The sequence below is a fragment of the Mauremys reevesii genome, linkage group 10 (genome assembly GCF_016161935.1).
Source record: "Mauremys reevesii isolate NIE-2019 linkage group 10, ASM1616193v1, whole genome shotgun sequence".
Taxonomy (NCBI): domain Eukaryota; kingdom Metazoa; phylum Chordata; order Testudines; family Geoemydidae; genus Mauremys; species Mauremys reevesii.
Window position 1 is genome coordinate 47,725,599 of NC_052632.1, and position 23,616 is coordinate 47,749,214.

At 43.9% G+C, this 23,616-nt stretch overlaps 1 protein-coding gene across 7 annotated transcripts in view; it reads right to left on the reverse strand.

Annotated features, from left to right (window-relative positions):
• CRAMP1 (cramped chromatin regulator homolog 1) overlaps positions 1 to 15,600 on the reverse strand; it is a 117,702-nt gene extending 102,102 nt beyond the window's left edge. For 5 of the 7 annotated variants that reach the window (XR_005585658.1, XM_039492485.1, XM_039492483.1 and 2 more), the window contains exons 1-3: positions 15,120 to 15,600; positions 12,998 to 13,069; positions 12,187 to 12,533 (exon numbers count right to left, since the gene is read on the reverse strand). Coding sequence is in view for 6 of the 7 variants with exons in the window: in XM_039492485.1 (XP_039348419.1) it covers positions 12,187 to 12,533; positions 12,998 to 13,047 (397 nt within the window). In the remaining variant the exon portion in view is untranslated. Of the gene's footprint in view, positions 1 to 12,186; positions 12,534 to 12,997; positions 13,070 to 15,119 lie in introns of those variants that run through there. The other 2 variants (XM_039492486.1, XM_039492487.1) reach the window with 2 other exon arrangements.
• Between the last annotated feature and the right edge of the window lie 8,016 nt (positions 15,601 to 23,616).

Sequence of the window (23,616 nt, forward strand, 5' to 3'; positions counted from 1 at the left end):
CAGTTCCTCTAACTCTTCGTTAGTCAATGTTTCTCTATGGCCCTCAATTAATTCCTCAATTCCTTCCTCGAGGATGTCGACGAAGCCATCACCACCCACTTGCCTGGCCAACTGAACAATGAGTTGCACTTCTTTATCAATGGGCGGGAAACCCTTAAAAATCACTCACACAGTCGTCCCATAGGTTTCGCCAACATGCATTGACTGTTTCAGGACTGATTGCATCCATTGCCTGTTTAATATAAGTGATGCAATCAGCAACGTTGAAGGACTTCCAACACTCCATCACATTAATATTGGGATCAGCATCCATAGTGGTAAGGATCCGTGAGAATGTAAGCCTCGTGTACGTGGCCTTGAAACAGCTAATGACGCCTTGGTCGAGAGGTTGGAGGTGGTATTGGGGGGGAGAAAGATGACTTCAACATCATTATGCGCAAACCGGAGTGTCGCAGGATGGCCAGGAGCATGGTCTACGATCAGCAACACTTTAAAGTCAAGTCCTTTTTCTTCAAGGTACTGCTTGACCTCCAGAATGAAACACTTGTGGAACCAATCCAGAAATAATGCTGCCGTCACCTGAGCCTTTTTATTTGATTGCCAGAACACAGGCAGGAGATTTTTGTTCTTGCCTTTTAGTGCACAGGGATTTGCAGCCCTGTAGAGCAAGCCCGGCTTTATTAAATGCCCAGCCGCATTGCCACAAAGCAACACAGTCACATGGTCTTTAGATGCTTTGAAGCCAGGGGCTTGTCTTTCTGATTTTGAAATGTAAGTGCGGGTGGGCATTTTTTTCCCCAGAAGAGCCTAGTCTCATCAGCATTAAAAACCTGTTCTGGAAAATAGCCCCTTTCCTCTATGATTTTCTTTAATTGTTCGGGGTAGGCTTTTGCTGCGTCCTCATTGGCAGATGCAGCTTCACCAGTAGTCTGCATGTTTTTGAGGTTGAAGCGGTTCCTAAAACTGTTAAGCCAACCTTGGCTGGCTTTGAATTCCTTCTTATGAGAAGGCTGTCCCTCTTCGGCAGGAGGTTTGAACAGCGCATAGATGCTAAGAGCCTTTTCTCGCAACATGTTGCCATCGATAGGCACACATTTACGGTTCATGTCTTCCAGCCATAAGTTTAATGCCTTTTCAGTCTTTTCAGTCTTTTTCAGTCTTCACTAAAGTCACACACTTGGCTCGTCACCTTAGCAATTACTGGAGCACTTGATGCCACAGCTTGACCAATTTCTGTCTCTTGAATCTTGATGGCACAGATGCTAGATTCATTGTGGCCGTATTTACGCACTATGTTTGCGATGGACATAACATCTCTCAATAAGTCCAACACGGCCAGTTTTTCCTCCAGCGTTGGAACACATCGCTGTTTCTTCGGTTGAGCACCAGATGAAGTAGGTGACTTGCGTTTAGGGCCCTGTCTTTTTAAACAGTACAGGCACAGCAGAATCTCATTCAGCACGGCGAGATGCACACAGTATGAGAGGCACAGGGGGACTGAGTACTGTAATGGGAACAGCAGATTCACTTCTCCCATCTTACACTCACTCCGGGGCAGACACGCTATTTAAATTTTTTTTGGCCAACCCTCCAGGGTTACTATAGAGGAGACCCTTATCACAGGCCTAAAGACATGCTGTTGCTGTCAAGTCCCCCCCCCAAAAAATATTTTAGTGGGAACAGCAGATTCGCGTCTCACGCTGGTGGAATCGCCCAGTTTTTTTTCTCCTGACCGCGCAAAGCTGAAATCGCGCATGTTAAATGCGCATAAGATGCGACAGACCTGTACTACCTTGGGGAGGTGTGTGAACCAAAAGGAGGTTCAGTTTACCAGAAGTAGAGAAAAATCAATTTAATTTTTAAAATACTTTGCAAATAAACAACTTCTCTATCCCCGACCCCAATCTCACACATTTATAGAAAAGTTTGAAAGATACAGAAACTTTTAAATAAATAAAATCCCCAAAAGACTAGTATTTTGACATTAAGACGTGATAGCTTTTTAGAGTAAAACCATTCAACGCTGCTAATAGGTGGCTGAGAAGAAAAAGAAAAAAACTGGTTTAAAACCAAGAACTGCTTATCAAAAGAGATAGATCTGAAATGTTTTTTCTAATATGTTATTTGAAAAATGACATTTCAATCTATCATTACTATAAAGATTTCTCTCAAAGACATAGGTAGAGCCCTGCAAATCTGAGCTATTCGCTTTATATCCACAGATGTCCATGGACCATGTTTGCGGACCGGATGTGGATACAAATTTTGTATCCGCACAGGGCTCTAGACTTAGGGGGAGATCCTGTAGAAAATCTATCCCTGGAAATCAAGATCCTAGTCTTGAAATCTCTAGCCAACAAGGGGAATTCAAATCTATCCTCTTTTTGGATACAGTCTCTCCTGCTTATGGCTGTCAGAGTGAACTCTTCCATTAGAGTAAAGAGGAGGTGAGACTCAAAGCAGGGAAGTATTCTTTTGAATGCAGTCCTCTTTTTACTTTCTGAATGAATGGTTTTTAGGTGTCCATCAAATTGGTCAAGCTGTGGCATCAAGTGCTCCAGTAACTGCTAAGGTGACGAGCCAATCTCGATTAATCTCCACAGCCCGAAAGTCGATGGCCAGGCACAGATTTAATCAAGGGTTTTCTACGGGCCATACAGTATGTTTGGTATCTAAAACTTTCATCCTAAAACATGAAAAGCAAACTTAATGATGTCTAACCATCTAAAAATTCCAATAAAAATTAAAACTATTTTTCAGAAATTAAATCAGCTTTTTTAAAATACTTCTCACTTGCATGAAACAGAACATGAAAGTGATGATTCTATTGAGATTTTCTTCCCCATGCAGGTTTTAGAAACTTCATTCATTTAGCTTCTAAATATTATGCTATTTAGTTCAAAGATGCTTCACCCTTCCTTTCTCATCTCATGTTTGGAATAACTACGCTCTCGGAAAATACAGGTTCCAGACCTAGAAAGGTCAGCTCAGCCCTTTATCTTCTTAAAATAGATACATTAAATTTCATGCAGTATATCATGCATGATTCTTTTGGGCAAGACCTTAAAACCCAATGTTCTATCAACTCTACAAAGGCATTAGAATCCTTTAAACTCTTCCTAGGAACAGAAGTTTTCAACAGAGTCTTTTGCAAAATCCTCCTCCCTCACTATTGTGCACAATGCTGTTCACCAGCTGGTTGCCACGATCTACCCTAGTGTGGCTGCATTTCAGTGGGGCAGTGTGGATTATCCCTATCACATAACTATATAAGTATTTTGGATGAAAGGGACTGAAGAAAATGAAGGTATTCTTGCCCCGTTATCTTTTGCCTCCGGAAATCCAGGATTTAATTTCTCACTATACTACATATATATTTTACGTGCACACACGTTGTCATTAATGAATAATTTGAAACCCAAACAAAGAATTAAATCAAAAAGTTCCACTGAAGCTCGCCATCCGTTACAAAGTTGTTGGATACTGGAAGAGGAATATTTCAAGGATCTCAGTTAAGTGCCTATTCTAAAAAAAACATTTATAAAAGGGCCTCGCTGCAGATGAGACACAGAGGCTTTTCTTGATCTATCTACTGACATCAAGTTACATGAGTCCCAAGACTGGTCATCCCACATGATCATACCTCTGACAATTCTTTCCACTACCCCTGCACATGGTAGAAAGCACTGAGTTTGGAAGCAAGAGTTCTTAGCATTTGGTTCTTGTGCTATCAATTGTAAAGGCAGAAGTTTCTGTACATGCTGATTTTGCAATGACCTGTGAGGAACAAGTCCAAATATAACTACACGTATGAACCCTACAACACTGGTGTTTTGGCTCCGTTTACTCATTTTGTTAGTGCAGTGGTCCCTACACAATTATAAGCCTGGTAGTACTGGTACATCAGACCTCTGTGACTGGTGTTTTTGGGTCTCACTGCCTAGCTTCACCATGTCCCTCTGTGCTGGGTCTCTTGGCCTGCCTCTCAATCAATTGTGCAAGTTTAAACCTCTGTAAATTCTGGACTGTTGGTAAAATCTAGTACTTAGCCTAGTAAACAAGTACACATACATGAAGAGGTCAGAAATCACATTAGGCTGAACAGGACTCTATTAGTATTCCATCTGGCCTTCAGAAAACTGAGCTAGTTTCCTTCTTGTGTGGCTTGAGTTTTATCTTCATGATTGTCGTGTTCTGACTGTGAGAACCCAGATGTTCCACTTAGAAGTGCAAAGACAGGAAATTTGCTAAAAAATTGCACTAAACAAATTTAAGGATTGAAATGCAAAAACCTAACATGCACGTTAGAAACAATGGAATACTGCATACATCAGATACAGTAGATGAGTCAGAGACAACACTTGTGTCTCATAAAGGCTAGCCATGAGGAGTTCTTTCATCCAGGCTCTAGGCAGCAGCTTAATGTTTGGTCTCCCACACCCCTTTTAGAAGTCAGAAAATTCACAGCTTCACCTGATGGGTCCTGCATACAAAGGGTCACTCTCCAATAGAGAGTTAATTTCCCCTGTACCAGCCTAACTGAACATACATTAGATTAGGCTCCCCTTATCCACATCCTACAGGCCAATATTAAAATGGAGTACAGTATGCAAAACGCCATTTTCAAGGGTCACTTGTCAGCTGCCTGCTGACCATCTACCAGGTATATCTGTTGGAAAAGAATGTGGCTTTTACAGTTATTTGCATAGAACAAGGGCAAAATTAAGAGTTAAATATGCTTTTGTCTCCATTTCTTAAAGCATATCTATTGAATACCATCTTTTAAAGGCATGTGGAAAGATTCTTTTTGAACAACCTTTTTAGATGTTTTGGCCTTTCATTATAGCAATCAGTAACACTAGGACTGCATACAACTTCTTCAGAAGTACTTCTTAGCTGAAGGATTGCATTAGAAAGACTATGGTAGAATATTCCTTCTTGGCTCTAGGATTTTATGTGAGCCTTTGAATTAGTTGAACAGTCCAGCACAGTTAAATAGCAAAATACTTATCCCTACGGCCAAGGTGCACGTGTGTAAGATGTAACAGATTAGGTTTCAGAAAGGTTACAAAAGCACCCTGCTATGTGCATAGCGATATCTTTCTTGTTGAAAAAGCAACCAAATACAAGACACGTGTTGAAACCTTTTCCTCACTGCTCTCCAAACAAATAAGTCCCATTGTTAAACCGCAGTCAGCATCCTTTCATTGGCCAGATACAACACAACATATTGCAGTGAAAAAATTAATCAGTCAACCCCACAAAAAGCATGTACTTCAGGAATTCAGCAAAGCATCTTGACCTGTGGGGCAACCCTCCAAAGCTGAAGCCTGGATCTGATTTGTTTTCTGCCCAGAGAGGGAAAGGCAGCTCCAGCTAGGAATAGGATAAAAAGCAGGCATGGCTGATGCTTCCGTTTGAGTATCTGCCCTGTAATGGGAAAGCTAGTTCATAGCCTGTTTGCCTTTTACAGCAAAGGGCATGGGGCCTCTCACAAGTATAAGTCTAGGACAGCACTAGCCTCTGGATATGTTCACACGCTGTTTTACTACTGACACCTGATGATTCAAACAAGGCAGTTAAATGGCCAATAAAGATGAAGCCTAATAGCACGCTTCTTCCATCTCCCCTACACTACATACACAAATCAGACAGCTGAAGTATAGCTAAACTTGTTTCATTCTAATTGCTGTCAGGGACCTATACGCAAAAAACATCTTTAGAAGCATTCGCTTCACCAGTGGTTTTCAAACTGTGGGTCGTGACCCAGTACTGGGTTGTGGCGGCTCTGGTCAGCACCAGCGACCAGGCCATTAAAAAACCTGTCAGCAGTGCTGCACAGCTGAAGCAGGTTAGTCCCTACCTCTTCTGACACTGCACTGTGCCCTGGAAGCGGCCAGCAGCAGGTCCAGCTCCCAGGCAGGGGGGCAATGGGGCTTCGCCTGCTGCCCCCATCCTGAGCACCAGCTCCGCATTCCCATTGGCTGATTGCCAGCCAATAGGAGCTGGGGGCCAGTGCCTGCAGACAAGAGCTGCGCGGAACCACTTGCACACCTCCACTTAGGAGGCAGACCTGCTGCCAGTCACTTCCGGGGCATAGCGCAGTCCACGGTGCCAGGACAGGCAGGAAGCCTGCCTTAGCACCCCTACTGCACTGCTGATCGGGAACCATGTGAGGTAACCCCAGGCCCCAATCCCCTGCCCCAGCCCAGAGCCCCCTCTTGCACCCCAAACCCCTCAACCCCAGCCCCAAGCCCTGACCCCCTCCCACACCCCAAACCCCTGCCCCAGCCCAGAGCCCTCTCCCACACCCTGAACCCCTCATTCATGACCCCACTCCAGGGCCCTCATGCCAACCCTCTGCCCCAGCCCTGAACTCCTCCCACACCCCAAACTCCTCATCCCCAGCCCTGTTGGGTCACAGGTATCAACAATTTTCTTCAAATGGGTCACCAGAAAAAAAAAAGTTTGAAAACCACTGCTCTACACAATACATACTTTAACAAGTGCAGAGATAGACATGGCTAGTATGGGTATGGTACATCTGCACACATTGTACACCATTTTAAATAAACATGGCATGAGGCTCCCACCCATAGTAAATCAGTGTTCACTTGCTCTCACATTAAAAGAAAGGGCTAAAAAGAGGTGTGCATTTTAGACACCAGCACTAGGCATACAACTGAGTGCTCATTTGTATTTCCACCTTGCAAAATTACTTAGCAAGCTTAAGAAACTTAACGGTATCTCTATCGTATATGTGAGCACTTCAACTATAATCTTTCACTTACACACCCCCCTTACAGGATTTTATAATATAGCTGGGGGGAAATGCAATCAGACAAAAAATAATTAGCATACAGTGCTTCAGCAAGCAAGAGGTTTTTTTTAAATGACAAAATTTAACACAGAATTTAGCTAAGTTGTACATACACAAAGTTGAAATTTACGGACATATTTTGTGTCAACCCACCTTGGGCATAGTTTATTTAAAAGAGTATCATTAGACAGCTTTCCTTATTAATTTGTTATAATTAAGGATATGATTTAGTCATGGATTCCCCTCGCAGCTGTGGCAGAAGCTGGGGCTGTGCACAGAGATTAAACCAATTTTCAAAGCTCAAGGGTAAAAAAAAATCAAGTATCTCAAAAAGGTTTCCTGTTTGCATGAGTATAATTTGCAGTTAACCAGTGCCCTAATACATGTCCTATAGCACACGCAACACATGGAGGCCCAAGAATCAATTTGGGGTTCCTCTTCCTAGTGAATTTTACAGGGCCAGATACAGAAGAATATTTAGCAAGGGATGTGAAGGGTAACAAGAAGAGTTTCTACAGGTATGTTAGAAACAAGAAGGTGGTCAGGAAAGTGTGAGACCCTTACTGAATGGGGCAGGCAACCTAGTCACAGATGATGTGGGAAAAGCTGAAGTACTCAATGCTTTTTTTTGCCTCGGTCTTCACAGACAAGGTCAGCTCCCAGACTGATGCACTGGGCACCACAGTATGGGGAGGAAGTAAGCAGTCCTCAGTGGTGAAAGAACAGGTTACGGTCTATTTAGAAAAGCTGGACATGCACAAGTCTATGGGTCCAGATCTACTGCATCCAAGGGTGCTGAGGGAGTTGGCTGATGTGATTGCAGAGACATTGGCCATTACCTTTGAAAATTTGTGGCGATCGGAGGTGGTCCCGGACAATTGGAAAAAGGCGAATATATTACCCATCTCTAAAAAAGGGAAGAAAGAGAACCTGGGGAATTACAGACTGGTGAGCCTCACTTCAGTCCCTGGAAAAATCAATCTATTTTGAAGCACATGGAGGAGAGGAAGGTGATCAGGAACAGTCAACATGGATTCACCAAGGGTAAGTCATGCCTGACCAACCTGATTGCCTTCTATGATGAGATTAATGGCTCTGTGGATATGGGGAAAGCGGTGGATGTGATATATCTTGACTTTAGCAAAGCTTTTGATACGGTCTCCCACAGTATTCTTGCCAGGAAGTTAAAGAAGTATGGAGTGGATGAATGGACTATAAGGTGAAAAGAAAGCTGGCTAGATTGTTGGGCTCAACAGGTAGTGATCAATGGCTTGATGTCTAGTTGGCAGCCGGTATCAAGCAGAGTGCCCCAGAGGTTGGTCCTGGGCTGGTTTTGTTCAACATCTTTATTAATGATCTGGATGATGGGATGAATTGCACCCTTAGCAAGTTCGCAGATGACACTAAGCTCGGGGGGAGAGGTAGGTATGCTGGAGGGTAGGGATAGGGCCCAGAGTGACCTAGACAAATTGGAAGGATTGGGACAAAAGAAATCTGATCAGGTTCAGCAAGGACAAGTGCAGAGTCCTGCACTTAGGAAAGAAGAATCCCATGCACTGCTACAGGCTGGGGACCGAATGGCTATGCAGCAGCTCTGCAGAAAAGGACCAGTGGACAAGAAGCTGGATATGAGTCAGCAGTGTGCCCTTGTTGCCAAGAAGGCCAACGGCATATTGGGCTGTATTAGGAGCATTGCCAGCAGATTGAGGGAAGTGATTATTCCCCAATATTCGGCACTGGTGAGTCCAAACCTGGAGTATTGCATCCAGTTTTGGTCCCCGTCCCCCCGCCACTATCGAAGGGATGTGAACAAATTGGAGCGCGTCCAGCAGAGGGCAACAAAAATTATTAGTGGGCTGGGGCACATGACTTACGAGGAGAAGCTGAGAGAACTGGGGTTATTTAGTCTGCAGAAGAGAAGAGTGAGGGGGGATTTGATAACAGTCTTCAACTACCTGAACAGGGAGGTCCAAAGAGGATGGAGCTAGGCTTATCTGATACACACAACGCACTAGATAAATCACTCAGCAAGTGAAAAAATGTGCAGGACAGAGAAAAACAGCATTGATGTTTCACTTCAAGATGCTGCTTATGTCCCTTTTCCCTAAACTGCAAAATGCAACAACTCAGTGTGCTAATGGAGCAAGAGCTGCAACCCTAGAATCCAGCTGGAAATACATTCCTACTTATTTTAAAGTCAAAGTTCCCAAGAGATTTCCCTCTGCTGAACAGAATCTGAGAAAGAGAATGGATAAAAAGTTCCCTAAACTCCACTGATTCCTCTTCAAATTATAGTCAAACTATTTCCCCCCCCATCACTTTTAATTATATCCTAAATAAGTTTATTATTTATATAATTGGTTTACTAAAATGATATGCCCAAACAGCACAAATTGCTACAAATAAAACTCTTTTTTTTTTTTAAACCAAACATCACTTACAGGTAAATCATAACAAATGATGAGGCCCAACCAATGCCCTGTGACGAGCTACTATTTAAAAGAAATTAAATGCTATGTTTAATGACTGTACCTTCGCTAATTTCCCTCCTGACAACCTCTCCACACATTCCCAAGCGAGAGTTCCAAAGATTCTGAAAGAATTCTTTAAGAATATTTGGAAAGGTAATCATCAGTATATTAGGGATGTAGGTTAACCGATAAGGTTGATGCTTATTGGTTCCTGTTAACGGTTAAACTCCACCCAGGGTCCCAGCAGCCATGCACCAGGAGTCCCAGCTGCCGCCCCGCATGCCCGGGGTCCCTCCGGGCTGCAGGCCCCGTGTCTGGGATCCCTCCAGGCTACCAGGGTCCATCACGGTTGGCGGTCCTGCGCCCGAGGTCCCAGCTGTCACCCTGCTGCTGCCCAGCATCCCAGCACGCCCGAGGTCCATCCCGGTTGCCGGTCTCACACCCGAATGCCCGGCTGCTGCTCTGCTGCCGCCCAGCATCCCAGCGCGCCCGTGTTCCCTCCGGGTTGCCAGGGGGCCAGCAGCAGGGAGCCCCTCGTAAAATGTAGGAGTGCTGCAGCACCGCCCCCGTACTCCTAGTTCCCCAGGTAAACGTTTAACCCTGTAACCGATAGAATTGTAATCTGTTACACGGTTACTGTTTTTAAATGTTATTTACATCTCTAGAGTGTATTATATTGGACGACCATATCACAAGGTGGATTTCTGATATGGTCCAAATGTAGCTGCTGAATGGCCAGTGTTAACATGGCCCTTGCAGTTGTCATCTGGCAGCAACATGCCAATGGAAAGGCTTGAGCTCTGATAGCAGATCTAAAGGGTTGGGGAATCCCACATGAGTACTGCAGCAAAGCACAAGCTGATGACAGTAACCTGCTCAAATGCATAATTTTTTGTGGGGGTGGAGAGGAAGGGTTTGAGTATGGGATGGGAAATGAGATAAAGAAAACTGAATTAAAAATCGCTGCTAAAAGCCTCCTTCCTTCAATTTGTTTCCTGCAGGAAGCTCACACTGTGTGGTACTTCACTTGGAATCTAAACACCTTTAAGTTTTCATCACAAGACATGTCACTGTCACAGAGAGAATTTAGACAAAACAGTAAAATGTTTCAGAGCCTACATGTTTGGACATAAAGAATTCAAATTCAGAAGCATCCCCACACTCCACAGTTCCATTCTCTAAGATTCTGACAGATACAACGACAGCCATATCAGAGGAACCACTTCCAATGCCTTCTCAGCAAAACTAGCCAAGTGGAGTTTCTAGCTGTTCTCAATTTGAAATGTGTTATCGACTGTCCTCAATGATTTAATAAAATTCCCCAAAACATGGACAAAATATAATCAGGTACAGTGATCTGTTTCTCTAATTACCGAAAAGATTCTAGTCAGACTGTATTGTGCATAACTTTCTTTTGTTAATTTCAGTATATGAATCTTAAAATAAATGGAGCTTGGTTGCTGATTTAGTGTAAGCAAGGCCATTTCAAGCCATTCCACTGTTTTGAAAATATGTGTATACATTTAATATATAATATATACAAATACATACACATTTACCATGCTGATTATGGAATATATACATCCCAGAGAGATAAGAGTACTACTACTTACAATCCTTAAAATAATTAGCTGCATCTCAACTATTCTTCTGTTTATTTTGTTTAAGTGCATTGGGGAGAGAATTATCTAGACTTCTCAGTACTAGACACCCCACATTGAAGATTTTTCTGAGGCTTTAAAATATTAAGTAGAATTTACTAAACCTATAAAAAAGTACTTTTGTAAACTTTACAAAAATATTTGCCACACAACATAATTAAAAGTTTTGTTTAAATACATCTAATGGAACATGGTACCTTGCAAAGTTATATTTTATTTATTTTTAACGCAAAGCTAATATTGGTTCTCAGTATTTTTACCTTCTGTATACTATGTGAAGATTCAGTACTTGGGAAAGAAGAGGTAAGGTCACCTCTGAAACATATTTAAGAAGTACTGCGTTATTTTTAAGGGCAGGTGGAGGTAAAAATTGCTTACTTAGATAAAAAGGTTAAGAACAACAAAGCATTACTTATCCTTAAAATAATGAAAATACACTTAAGTATTGGTGCCCAAAGTAACTAAAATTATAACCAAGTATAACCAATTATAGAGCCAGGTGTCAACCAGAAAGCACAGTGTGCACATAATAGTACCAAGTCTCTCAAATATCCTTTCCCCTGTTCCTTCTATCTAAAGAAGCAACAGCTCTGAAGAAGTCATCCATGGAACTAAAGTGAAATAACATACAAGTGCCCTGGACATTTCTGAACTAGTAACACACTAACAAAGGATGCTGCAGGGAACCTAAGGCAACATGGTTAGGCATGTTTATAGAATGTAAATTTCAGACATGTTCCCAAAGCCAGAGTTCTTTGTTGCAATAGTCTCAAATTATCGTGTGGGGGACAGACAGCAACCTCTCTTTCAGATATTATCCTGCACACTCAATAAATATTCTGTTATAGCCCAATGCTAATAATTCTGTGCGTAATCACCTAACCTAACCCAACCCATTTTGCCACATTCTAATTTACTAGCCAAAATAAAGGAATTTACAGAGTAAATGCAGGTGTTAAATATCCTCATTGATATTAAATGGAGAGGGGGAAAATATCCATGCACACATCCAAAGTGCCCATTTTTGCAACTGAAACATGAGAGTGGGCAGCATTCAAGCTCAAACCTTGGGGGACACAGAGGAATTCAGCTACTACAAGAAACAAAACAAAACAAAAAAACATCACAAAAGATAGCATCTGAAGGACAAAACTGTCAGCCTCTGAAAATGCACTTGACCCCCACCTCCACCCTTGCCCCTTGTGTGTGTTTTAGGGGTGACAGAATACAGTACCTTTTCCTTTTGCAGTAGTGTTGCTGCTATTGCCAACTGAGCAGGATGCCTGAGAATCCTTCCTTAACCTCTTGCTCTGAGGTCTGACACTGGACCTGAGAAAATGATGCTGGTCCTGGCTGTGGGAGGGCTGGAGAGAAGATGGGGCTTGGGGGATATTGGAGCTGGATGAGGGGTTATTAGTGTTGTTGTTAATAATCTTCTCTTCTTTCTTTGTGCTGCTCCTGCCTGGAGCTGCCTCTCCTCCTCTTCCTGCCCCTTCTTCCAGGGACTCATCTCCTCCTGCTCGCTTGCCTAGCTTTTTCACCCCTTCCTCCCCGCTGCTGTCTCCCAGCTTCACTGTCATCCTGTTGGGGAGGAGAGAAAGAAAAGAGGGGGGGCACAAAGTCAAGCCACAGACCCCCCACTAGAGAGGGAAGAAAATCCCTGGGCTGAGAGGGGAGAAGTTTAGCTGCAGAAATTCCTCTCAACATGGCCGCCGTTGTTTGTTACTAAATCCCCTTTCGTTTGCTGTCCCGACCCAACAACCTGTGCCGAAGGGTGGGAGGGGAAAAGCCCCATAGGAAACCCCCTAAACCACCCCAAAAGGGAGCCAGGCGTCCCCGGCAGACCCCTGGCACCTTCCTGAAGGGATTAGAAGCGCCTTTGGCAAGGAAATTGCCAAGCCAAACTCAGGCGTTTGGAAGCGCTCGACAAGCACACACACACACACACAGAGAAAAACAGCCACCAAAAAAACCCCAGCGGAACAGGGGGAGCGCAGAGCATGGACAGGGGCTCCTAAAAGTGACTCGCCCCCACCCCATCCTACCCATTGTGCTGTTCCTCTGGCCCAGGGGGGCTCTTCTTTCTCCTCACCATGGAGCCGAGGTGATCCGACCTGCTGAGGGGGGGAAATTCATATTCCTAGATGCAGCAGCAGCAGCTTCTCCTTCTCTCTGTCTGTCTCTCTCTCTCTCTCTCTCTGGGGCTGGGACTGGCCAAGGCTATGAAGATTTCCAACCACCACCACCCCCTTTCAAATTACCAGGCACCCTTCTGCTTTAGCCTAAGCTGGAACTTTTTCCCCAGGAAGGTGGCAGACCGTCAAGTATACAATGAGCCCAAAAGCTCTGGTGTCTTTGCAAAGGAGCATCGCTTTGGGGGCTGATCGCCTGTCAACGTTTGCATTTTAAAAACGGCACACCGGGAAAGGATTTGGCTTTCCAAAGCCATGAACTTTGCTTGCTACGTCATCAACTTCCATCATTTTTATACTTATTGTAAGCCCCCACCCCAATTTTTTTAAAAAAGCCACAAAACGCTCAGATCCAAACATTTGCTGTCGTTTTTTGAACCCTAAAGAAAACCGTTCTGCTCAAAGAGATTCTGCAATCACTTTGCCAAGTAAAAAGTTTAAGCACATTATTTGTTAGAAGTCCACTTAACTGGGCTCTGCTGCCACTGAAATGCATTATACATCATCTTTAATTCCAAAATTGACATTTGGACCCACTGTAGCCGATAGCCTGACCACTTGCTTTGCTCTGGTTCATAAATCTGCTCAATTATTATTTTTAATTCAGTGGAAAATCTCACACTACACACGAAAGGTTTTAGACACAGACTTTTAGCAGATTTAATTTTTACAGAAGGGGAAAATATTACAGACACTATATCTAAAAACAACAAGACTACACCTTTCAAGAAAGACGCCATACTAAAATAAAATAGAACGATCTAGCAACAGTAATGCGATCGCCTTATCACAAAACCAGAATCCATAGTCCAAATTCAAATAAGAAAAACCAACTGCCAACAAATTAATAAAATTCCAAGTAACAACAAAACTAAAACATTTACTACACACTGAAGTGAATACAGAAAAAGCAGACAAGACTATAATGCATTTTAAAAGGAGTGTGGTGGCTGCACAACCATTGCATAGTACAGTGATTTTGATTAAAAGGGATGACGTTAAAAGTACATGTTTTTCTCCCTATGCTTTAAATTAAGCCATTATATTTACAACTGTAGAATTATTTTGGGAAATGTTCTGTCAACAGCGTACACAACCCTTAATACACATTAAAACGTGGTAAGCGATACATCTGACAAATCACCCCAACTACACACAAGGCAATTTACAACTTGTTCCAAAAAAAAAATTGTTGTTGTTGTTGTTGTTGTGTTTTTTTTATTTTTACCTACTAATAAGACTAGGGGTGTATGATATTTAAGGGGGGTTCAATCCCTTTGGTTGAATGAGGGTGGTTACAAGCCCACCGTTTGTTTCATGGCCACAAATTAAAGGAATACATCCTCCCAACAACCAAGGCAACAGGGAAGAAAATGTACTCTCCCTATCAGAACAAAATCTGTATAATGAAAGGCGGTGTAATGGCTACTGAAGTAGCAGAAAAAGCAAGTCTCAGTGTAACCCTACTTTCCAACAGTTTCTTCTATAAACTCTTCTGGCTAAAACCTCTCATGCTTATCACAGTGGCAACTCTCCTCCCAATTCACCCACCCAGCTGTTGTCGCGTAACTCTCTTCTCCACATTACACCTGTTTTTCCTTTTCCTCTAAAACGGAAAAATCTTGACACCTTTATAGCCTTTGCTTTTCCATATCTTCATGCTCTGCTACCCCTTCCTCTGGTAAAACCCACACTCTCCTCTATAGGCACTTCTCTTCTTCCCAAAAATGTATTAAGGCTAGAAAAATGTGTTTTAATAAGGAATTGATCTATGGTTCGCCTGTCCTTCTTTAGACCCAAAAACACATGAGAGGGAAGACAGCGGCAGAGTCTTCAGGGCCCACGGGCAAAATACCGTTCCACACACAAAATATAGATACCAAGTTTGGCTTCCTAAAATTGCTCCTCTTTTTCTTGATGCAGACGCCCCCCCTTCCCCAGATACTAGAGGCCCCATCTTCTAATGAAGGGTTACCTGATGCATCAATACCCCGCTACAGCCTTTGCGCCCCAGGTTCTCCGGTTGATTTTCTGGCTCCGGCAGCCCCAGGTCCCCCCAGTTACACCCCTAATCCGCCAGCTCGTGCAGCTGCCTCAGCACGCCAATATCCTTCGGTTCCAGCTGTCCCCCCACATCCGTTGTTTCTGCAGCAGTGCGTGCTCGGCCGGAGAGGCGAAGCCTGCGCCCCAGGCTCCCTCAACCACGGCCTCTGCCCCCGGCCGGCACAGCAGGCCGTTCTCCGAGGGCCCTCCGGCCCCACCGACCGGAGCAGCAGCCCCCACCCCTCGATCTCGACCCTGCAGCGGGCAGCGTACAGGGGCCTGGACGCTGGACGCGGTTCCGCTTCCTCGTCACCCTGAGGCCGGCGGCAGCGGGGGGAGCACAGCGGAGAGATGCGGGCCCAGCTGAGCGCGCGTCGATACCCCCTCCAAACCCCAAACAAACCGCCCCATTGGCCGACGGCGAACGGGCAAAAGGCAAGGGCGGGGCCGCAGCCACACCGCTGACCAATCAGAGAGCGGCGCGCGGACGGTGACGCAACCTCAACGCAAGGGGAGAGGCAGGATCTGGCCTGCCTAGGCTGGGGCGGAGCGGGCCCAATCAAGACGCATTGATTGGCGGAGTGAGGGCCAATGGCGATACTCGAGGGCGGGGTCTGAGTATAGAATTCCCTTCAGAAGCGTCCAGGAAGGGGTATGGTCTGTGAGATTGGCATTTCCCAGCATGCAGGCTGACTGGGCTGCTGCCAGCACTCTGGAGACAGTGTCTTAGATCCGGGGCGGATCCCGAGGGCTTGTCACGTGACAATGGTAACAAATCGGGGAAGCGCGATTGTCTTTCGGAACTGAACAAGAAACATAGCAGGGGGCAGAGGGAGTGTCACCTTATTGCTTTGAACTGGGACAATACAGAACATGGCTGCAACCAAAGTCCTGTAGGTGCATCAAGTCTTGTATAAAGGGAGTCAATGAGGTGTCTAAGACCTGTCTGTATTCATGTGTCATTTTTGTAGTTGAAGTTATGAATATTGGTGCTATACTGTCTGTATTTCAAATTTATGCTCTGCTTCTGGGTGACACCCCAGACAAGTTGGTATTAGCTCTGCCTAGCCTGCTTGATGGCCCATTAAGGACCATCAGCTACACAATTGACCCATTGAGAGAATGGTAGATATGCCTTGAGACTCAGCAAAGTTTGCAGGAACTTGCCCATGTGACTTCAGACTCCATTTTACAGTAATTTTCCACAGAAAGAACAAAGAGGTTCTTATCCCTGGAAAAGACTATAAAAGGCTGATGCCTCATCTCCATCAGGTCTTCAATCCTGCCTCATACCTCTGGAGGGACTTTGCTACGGAAGCTTTACACAAAGGACTGATGACCCATCCCAGATGTGGATGTACTCCAGAGACTTGATTTGAACCTGCAGTTTATTCTATCACTGCTGCAAGCCTGAACCAAGAATTTTGTCATTACTGTATGTAATTGATTCCATTTAACCAATTCTAGCTCTCATCTAGATCTTTTTCTTTTTATGAATAAACCTTTAGATTTTAGATTCTAAAGGATTGGCAACAGCGTGATTTGTGGGTCAGATGTGATTTGTATATTGATCTGGGTCTGGGGCTTAGTTCTTTGGGAGCGAGAGAACCTTTTTTTTCTTTTACTGGGGTATTGGTTTTCATAACCATTCATCCCGATGACGAGTGGCACTGGTGGTGATACTGGAAAACTGGAGTATCTAAAGGAATTGCTTGTGTGACCTGTGGTTAGCCAGTGAAGTGAGACCAAAGTCCTTTTTGGCTGGCTGGTTTGGTTTGCCTTAGAGGTGGAAAAACCCCAGCCTTGGGCTGTAACTGCCCTGTTTTAAGCAATTTGTCCTGAATTGGCACTCTCAGTTGGGTCCTGCCAGAACCAGCATCATTACAGGGAGCTGTATTAAATATTATCTCCACTCTGTCGGGTGTTGTGGCTGCAGAACTGGAAGTAATTTGCAAACTAGAGACCATCAGATTAGGCTTGAATAAAGACTGGGAGTGGTTGGGTCATTACAAAATTTAAATTTTGTAATTTCCCCAATGCTAATTTCTCCCTAATGTTACTCACACCTTCTTGTCAACTGTCTGCAATGGGCCACTCTCTTACCACTTCAAAAATTATTTCCCCTCCCTTGGTATCCTGCTGTTAATTGATTTATCTTGTTAGACTGACTTAACTCTTGGTAAAGCACCCCACATCCTTTTATGTACTTATACCTGCTCCTCTATCTTTTACTTCATACATCTGATGAAGTGGGTTCTAGCCCACAAAAGTTTATGCCCAAATAAATTTGTTAGTCTCTAAGGTGCCACAATGACTTCATTTTGTGGGGGGTTTGCTGATACAGACTAACACGGCTACCACTGAAACCTGTGTTACTGCAGTATCTCTTAACCTTTCCAGACACTGAACCCTTTTCAGGAGGCAGATTTGTCTTGCATGCTCCTAAGTTTCACCTTACTTAAAAAGTACTTTCTTAAAAAATCAGCCATAAAACTGGCAAAGTGTCACAGCACATTATTACTGAAAAATTGCTTACTTTCTCAATTTTACCATATACTTATAAAATAAATCAATTAGAATATAAATATTGTACTTACATTTCAGTGTATAGTCCAGGGGTCAGCAGCCGATTTTTGATGGCACCCGGGGCAGGCTGAGCTGCTCAGCCCACCGCCGCTCTGCGGTTCCTGCTGCTGGCCCTTTACCAGCCAGGGTCCCGCCGCTGGTCCCACTCAGCACCCACTGCTGGCCTGAGGGAAGGAACCCCAGGCTGGCGGCGAGCTGAGGCAGGAGCTGGCAGCCGAAACCCCAGAGCGGTGGCGGGCTGAGCCGCTCAGCCCGCCACCGCTCTGGGGTTTCCACCGCCAGCTCCTGCCAGCTGGGCTCCCACCGCCGGTCCCACTCAGCGCCCGCTGCTGGCCTGGGCTTCCTTCTCCCAGGCTGGCAGCAGGCTGAGACCCCAGCTGGCAGGAGCCGCTGCGCTGGGGTTCCTGTTGCTGGCCCCTTGCTAGCCGGGGTCCCCCCTGCCGCAGCCCCACTCAGCACCCACTGCTGACCTGGGAGAAGGAACCTCAGGCTAGCAGCAGGCTGAGACCTCAGCTTGCAGGAGCCGGCAGCTGAAACCCCCTCTGGGGTTCCCGCTGCTGTGCCCTTGCCAGCCGGGGTCCTGACGCAGCCCCACTCACCTTGCTTCTGGTTGGAGTTCCAACGCAGGCCCCCTGCCAGACAGGGTCCAGGCTTTCAGCCCTACCAGTTGCCAGCTCCACTCACCTCAGCTGCTGATCTGGGGTTCCAGCTGCTGACTTCCTGCCAGCTGGTTATCCACTTATAACTCAGAAGCCTGTGTGCAGCTTAAAGTATCTAAATATGTGCCACCAGACACTGGAAAACTAAAATCTGGATTTTAATTTAATTTTAAATAAAGCTTCTGAAATATTTTGAAAACCTTGTTTACTTTACATATAACAGTAGTTTGGTTATATATTATAGACTTAGAGAGACCTTCCAAAAAACGTTAAAATGTATTACCGGCACACAAAGCCTTAAATTAGAGTGTATACATGGAGACTCTGCAAACCACTGCTGAAAGGTTGCCAACCCCTGGTATAGTCTATAGAGCAGTATAAACAAGTCATGGTCTGAATGAAATTTTAGTTTGTAATGACTTTGCTAGTGCTTTTTATGTAGCCTGTTGTAAAACTAGGCAAATATCTAGATGAATTGAGGTACCCCCTAGAAGACCTCTGTGTACCCCTGGTTGAGAACCACTGTGTTGGGGTGTTCTGCCACTTGGCTATACTGTGCTTAAGGTACTGACTCTGAGGTGGTCACAGTCAAAGAAACTGCAGCTCTTGTGTTGCTGCATGAGGGGAGGGAGTTCTGTAGCCACTCCAAATCTGGTACAGAAGCCTGCTAGGTACTCTGCAACCTACCATGCACAAGGGGTATGTGATGTGTCAGAAGTAAAGGTAACCTAACTAGTGCCAGAGGAGAACAGAAATGGAAAGAAAACAGCAAAGAAGAAGAAAAAAGCAACAAATGCTGCAGGATCAATCCCATCAACTTGCCACTCCTTGATGCCCTAGAAAACTTCAGCTTTGACAGACTTTGTAAATGGAGAGAGTAGAAGCAGAGCTTTGCCAAAATTCCACATTGCTAGTAAATTCCACCAGGAAATTGGAGCCATCCAGATATTGTCTTTAAATTATGCTGTGGGGAAGCAGGGAGAGTGTATCTTAAAATTCTGTGATTTGCTGATGATAGTCACAAAGATGACCATTAAAGAGTTCTGTCTGTGTTTGATGCATACTTTGTACCCCAGAGAAATGTGGTTTCTGAAAGGGTATGTTGTCAGCAGAGAATTCAAGAACCATGGGAATCTGCTGAATCTCTTATAAGAGCTGTGCATGCCTTTGTGGAAAACTGCAATTTTGGGACTGTAAAACATGAAAATATCAGAGATAGGTCATGGGGCTTACCAATAAAAGCTCTCACTTAGCTACAACTAAAGACAGATTTAACTCTACAAACAGCTGTCTAGATCACAAAGCAGACTGAGCAAATGCAGCAGCAAAACAAAATGCAAGTACAACTTGCAAAACTAGAAAATAGCTAAGAAACTGTAGAGAGACAGCATGACTGCTAAAAATAATTTTTAAACCCCTGAGGCAAGGAGGGAAAAGTCCCAGGCAAACTACAAATCTTTCAGACTAAATGTACAAGATGTGAAAAAATTCATAACCAGAGAAAGATATGTCCAGCCAAAGCTACAAGACACAGTTTTGTACACAATATGGACATTTTGCAGCTCTTTGCTGCACTAAGACAGTCAGAGAACTGACAGTTAAGAGCTGTTGTTTTGGAATTGATCATGTGATGAGACAGAGCCTGAATGGAGAGTGAAACTAAATATTTATGGAAAAACTATTGACTTTAACATTTACTAGGAGCAGATGTGACAGACGTATCACAAGGGACATATAACCACCTTCAACCCCTCCCAGAGTTGAAATCACTGATACAGTCCTGACTAGCCCTGAAGGTATTTTGAACAGCACGCGCTAGTTCACCACAGAAACAACTTTCAAAGATGAAAGCTTCGCATTCAGTGTGCATGTGATCAAAGGATCAAAGACCAACAACCTTCTCAGCCACAGTGTGGCAGCCATAATGGGCCTAGTGAGAAAGGTGTTAGAACTTCACTGAGTATTTGGTGATATTGGACTTTTGAAAGGAGATACAGTACAAATGATCTTAAGAGATAATCCTGAACCATCTAGTGTACATACACCTCACAGGATTCCTATCCAATTGCTTCATAAAGTGGAAACTGAGTTAAAGAGATTGGAATGGATTGGCATAATTGAGAAAATCTCTGAGCCAACAGCATGGTGAGCCCCAGTGGTACTGATTACAAAAACGTGGAAAAATACAAATCTGTGAGGATCTTAAAAGATATAATGTAGCAGTTGTCAGAAAAATATATCTTCTCAACACTGGATGACTTCTTCCCCAAAGTGAAAGGAGCTACTGTATTTTCCAAGATGGATTCTTTAGTGGAATCTGGCAAATTCCTTTAGTTTAAGAGAATGCGAATCAGCCTACATTTATCACACCCTCTGGGAGATTTTGCTTTCAAAGATTATTTTTGGGATTACCAGTGCATCTCAAATTTTTCAAAGAAAGATGGCAAAACTGTTAATAAACACAGATGGAGTTGTAGTTTTTGTGGGTGATATTTTGATATATGGGTCATTGATGTAAGAACTTGACAAAACCCTCAATGAAGTTCTCAGCTTAATCAGTCAGTCTCGACAGAAGCTAAATAAGGAAAAATCCATTTTCCACATACATCAGATCAAGTTTTTGGGACAGACAATTAACAAAGATGGAATCAGTCCTAGCCCTGAGAAAGTAAAAGCAATTTGAGAATGAATTCACCAATGAATGTACCAAAACATCTTGGCTATGGTGGCCACATCAATAAATTGCCTTTAAAAGTATAAAATAAATGATTTCAATAGCACCAGTTCTCAAGTACTATGATGTGAAAAAAACAATGGTCTGTGTGGATGCAAACAGCTATGGCCTAGGTGGTGCATTGTTGCAACAACATGAATCTGTGTGGAAATCCAGTGTATTTTTCCCTCTCACCTTCACAGAAGCAGAAAAACTACATGAATAGATTGAAAATGAGTACAGCATAGGGGCACGTGAGAACTTTTACTTATATCTATGTGGATTGGATTATTTTTCACTGATAACAGATCATAAACCACTTGTAACACTCAACAGAGAAGACCTGGAGCAAGCAGTGCTGAGATGCCAATGTCCTGTGATAAGGTTAATGCAGTTTTAACCTAAATATGCTCATGGGGAAAAGTCTGGTAGTAGCAGATATGCGGTCACAGAGCCAAGCATTGCACTCAACTACTCATGAGCTTGAAGATGACATAAAGGTGTACGTTGATGCTGGGGACTCATACAGAGTAGTGTCAGAAAAGAGACTACTACATCATCTACAAAAGGTGATCTTGAGAGATGTCACTCAGAGAACTGCCAGATCTAGAACCTGATGACTGTCTTTGTGTTAAACTGGATGAAGAAAAAGGAAGAACTCCAGCTGTCATAAAGAAAAGTAATCACCCAAGATCATATGTGATTGAGACTGACAGTGGAGAGTTCAATAGAAACCGCTGACATCTTGAGTTTGTTCCTCAAAGGAACAACCAACAGAGCAAACTCTGCAGGTGGTGAATGCGGAACAAGAAGACTCAACGATTCCAAACTGACCTCAGCCAGTCATTGCAACTAATAGATAGCTAGATGACCGAGCTGTTAGATGTTTGGATCATGTAATTAGAAAATCAGTATGATTGAGACACCTAACAGACTGATACATACTGAACTTTAAAGATAGTGTGATACTGTAAATGTTGTAAATGGTAGGAGTGTAAAACGGAAAGGAGATGTGATGGAATGCTAAAACTATATTATAATGTTCCACCATTAGATGGCGCCATCCTTACCTGAACTGGTAACAGCCATATCTGGCAGTGCATTAAACTATCTTAAGGAGAACACATCTTTTGTATTTCTTTCCATGATCTGTATCCAGTCCAAATCTAGTACAGAAGCCTGACCTGCTAGTAGAAAACGTACAAGGAGTACATGACACTCTTGCTTTCTGTGCTTCATTGTAAAGCTACTGGCTGACACAGACTTCTTAAAAGAGCATATCTCTATATCTTTTCTGTCTGCCCCTGAACACCTCATCCACTTGAAGTTTAAATTTTTAACAACACATTTTAGATCTGGACAAGTCACTGGCTTTACCACGCATCTAGATCTGGTCATCTTCTGTTCTTGAGGAGTAGGGTGACCGGACATCCCGTTTTTAAAGGGACAGTCCCGTATTTAAGCCCTACTACAGGTGTCCCTATTTTTTCTTAAAAACAGGCAAATTGTCCCATATTTTCTGTGTGTCCCCCCCACCCCCATCAGTACTGGCAGTTCCTGCTGCTGGTTGGATCCCTCCTTGCCAGCTGCCTGCCCACCAGTGGTGAGTGGGGGAATCCAGTGGCTATCGATGGTGGGTATGCAAGGCTGGTGGTGGGGCAAAGATGTAGTCCGTGGGGCCAGCCACACCCCCTGCCAGTCTGTCAGCGCAGCCTCTGCTACATGCCAGCTCTCGGCCCCCTCTCCCATTTCCAGACAGCACTGGCTGTGCGCTGCAAGCCATGAAGGCTGGTGAGTGCAGGCAGGTGTCAGGCAGCAGCTGGTTACACGTTGTCTCTCCTGCCCATCCATCGGCCCTTTAACGTGCTCCACCTCTTGCTGTCCTCTCCCTGTTTTATCACTTCGCCCTCCCCATGAGAGAGATGTATGGGATTGTGTGTGTGTGTCACCTCTCCCCATGTTAACACTAAAGCCTTAAAGATAAGAAGGTAAATAAATATAATCCAACTACACAGTATTTCTTTTTAACAGGGGTTCAGTCAACTTGTCCTGTATTCAGTATAGGGAAATATGATCACTCTACTGAGGAGAGTTTTTTGTATAGCTAATTAATTTCTAATCACCAAATTCCAGAGGCATAGACTCCTTTTCAATAGAATTCTTCCTCCACTGAGGTTATGATGTAAATACTCTTGCTACTATAGTTACGTATCAATTTAACTGGGTTCGGCACCAGATGCCTCTTGTTTCTTCTATACTGTGTACCTTAGTCTTAAGCAAGTAAGATCTCAGAATGCATGTACTTCCTGCACTGTATTGTCCTTCAAGGACTGTGGAAATACACTATAATTGTATTATGTAATCAGACCTTCAACTTAGGAACATTCACTTTTTATTGCATAGAAATCACAAACTGGACATCAGACCTCAGTAGGTAAATCGACCAACCATGTTTTAAAATTTCTAATACA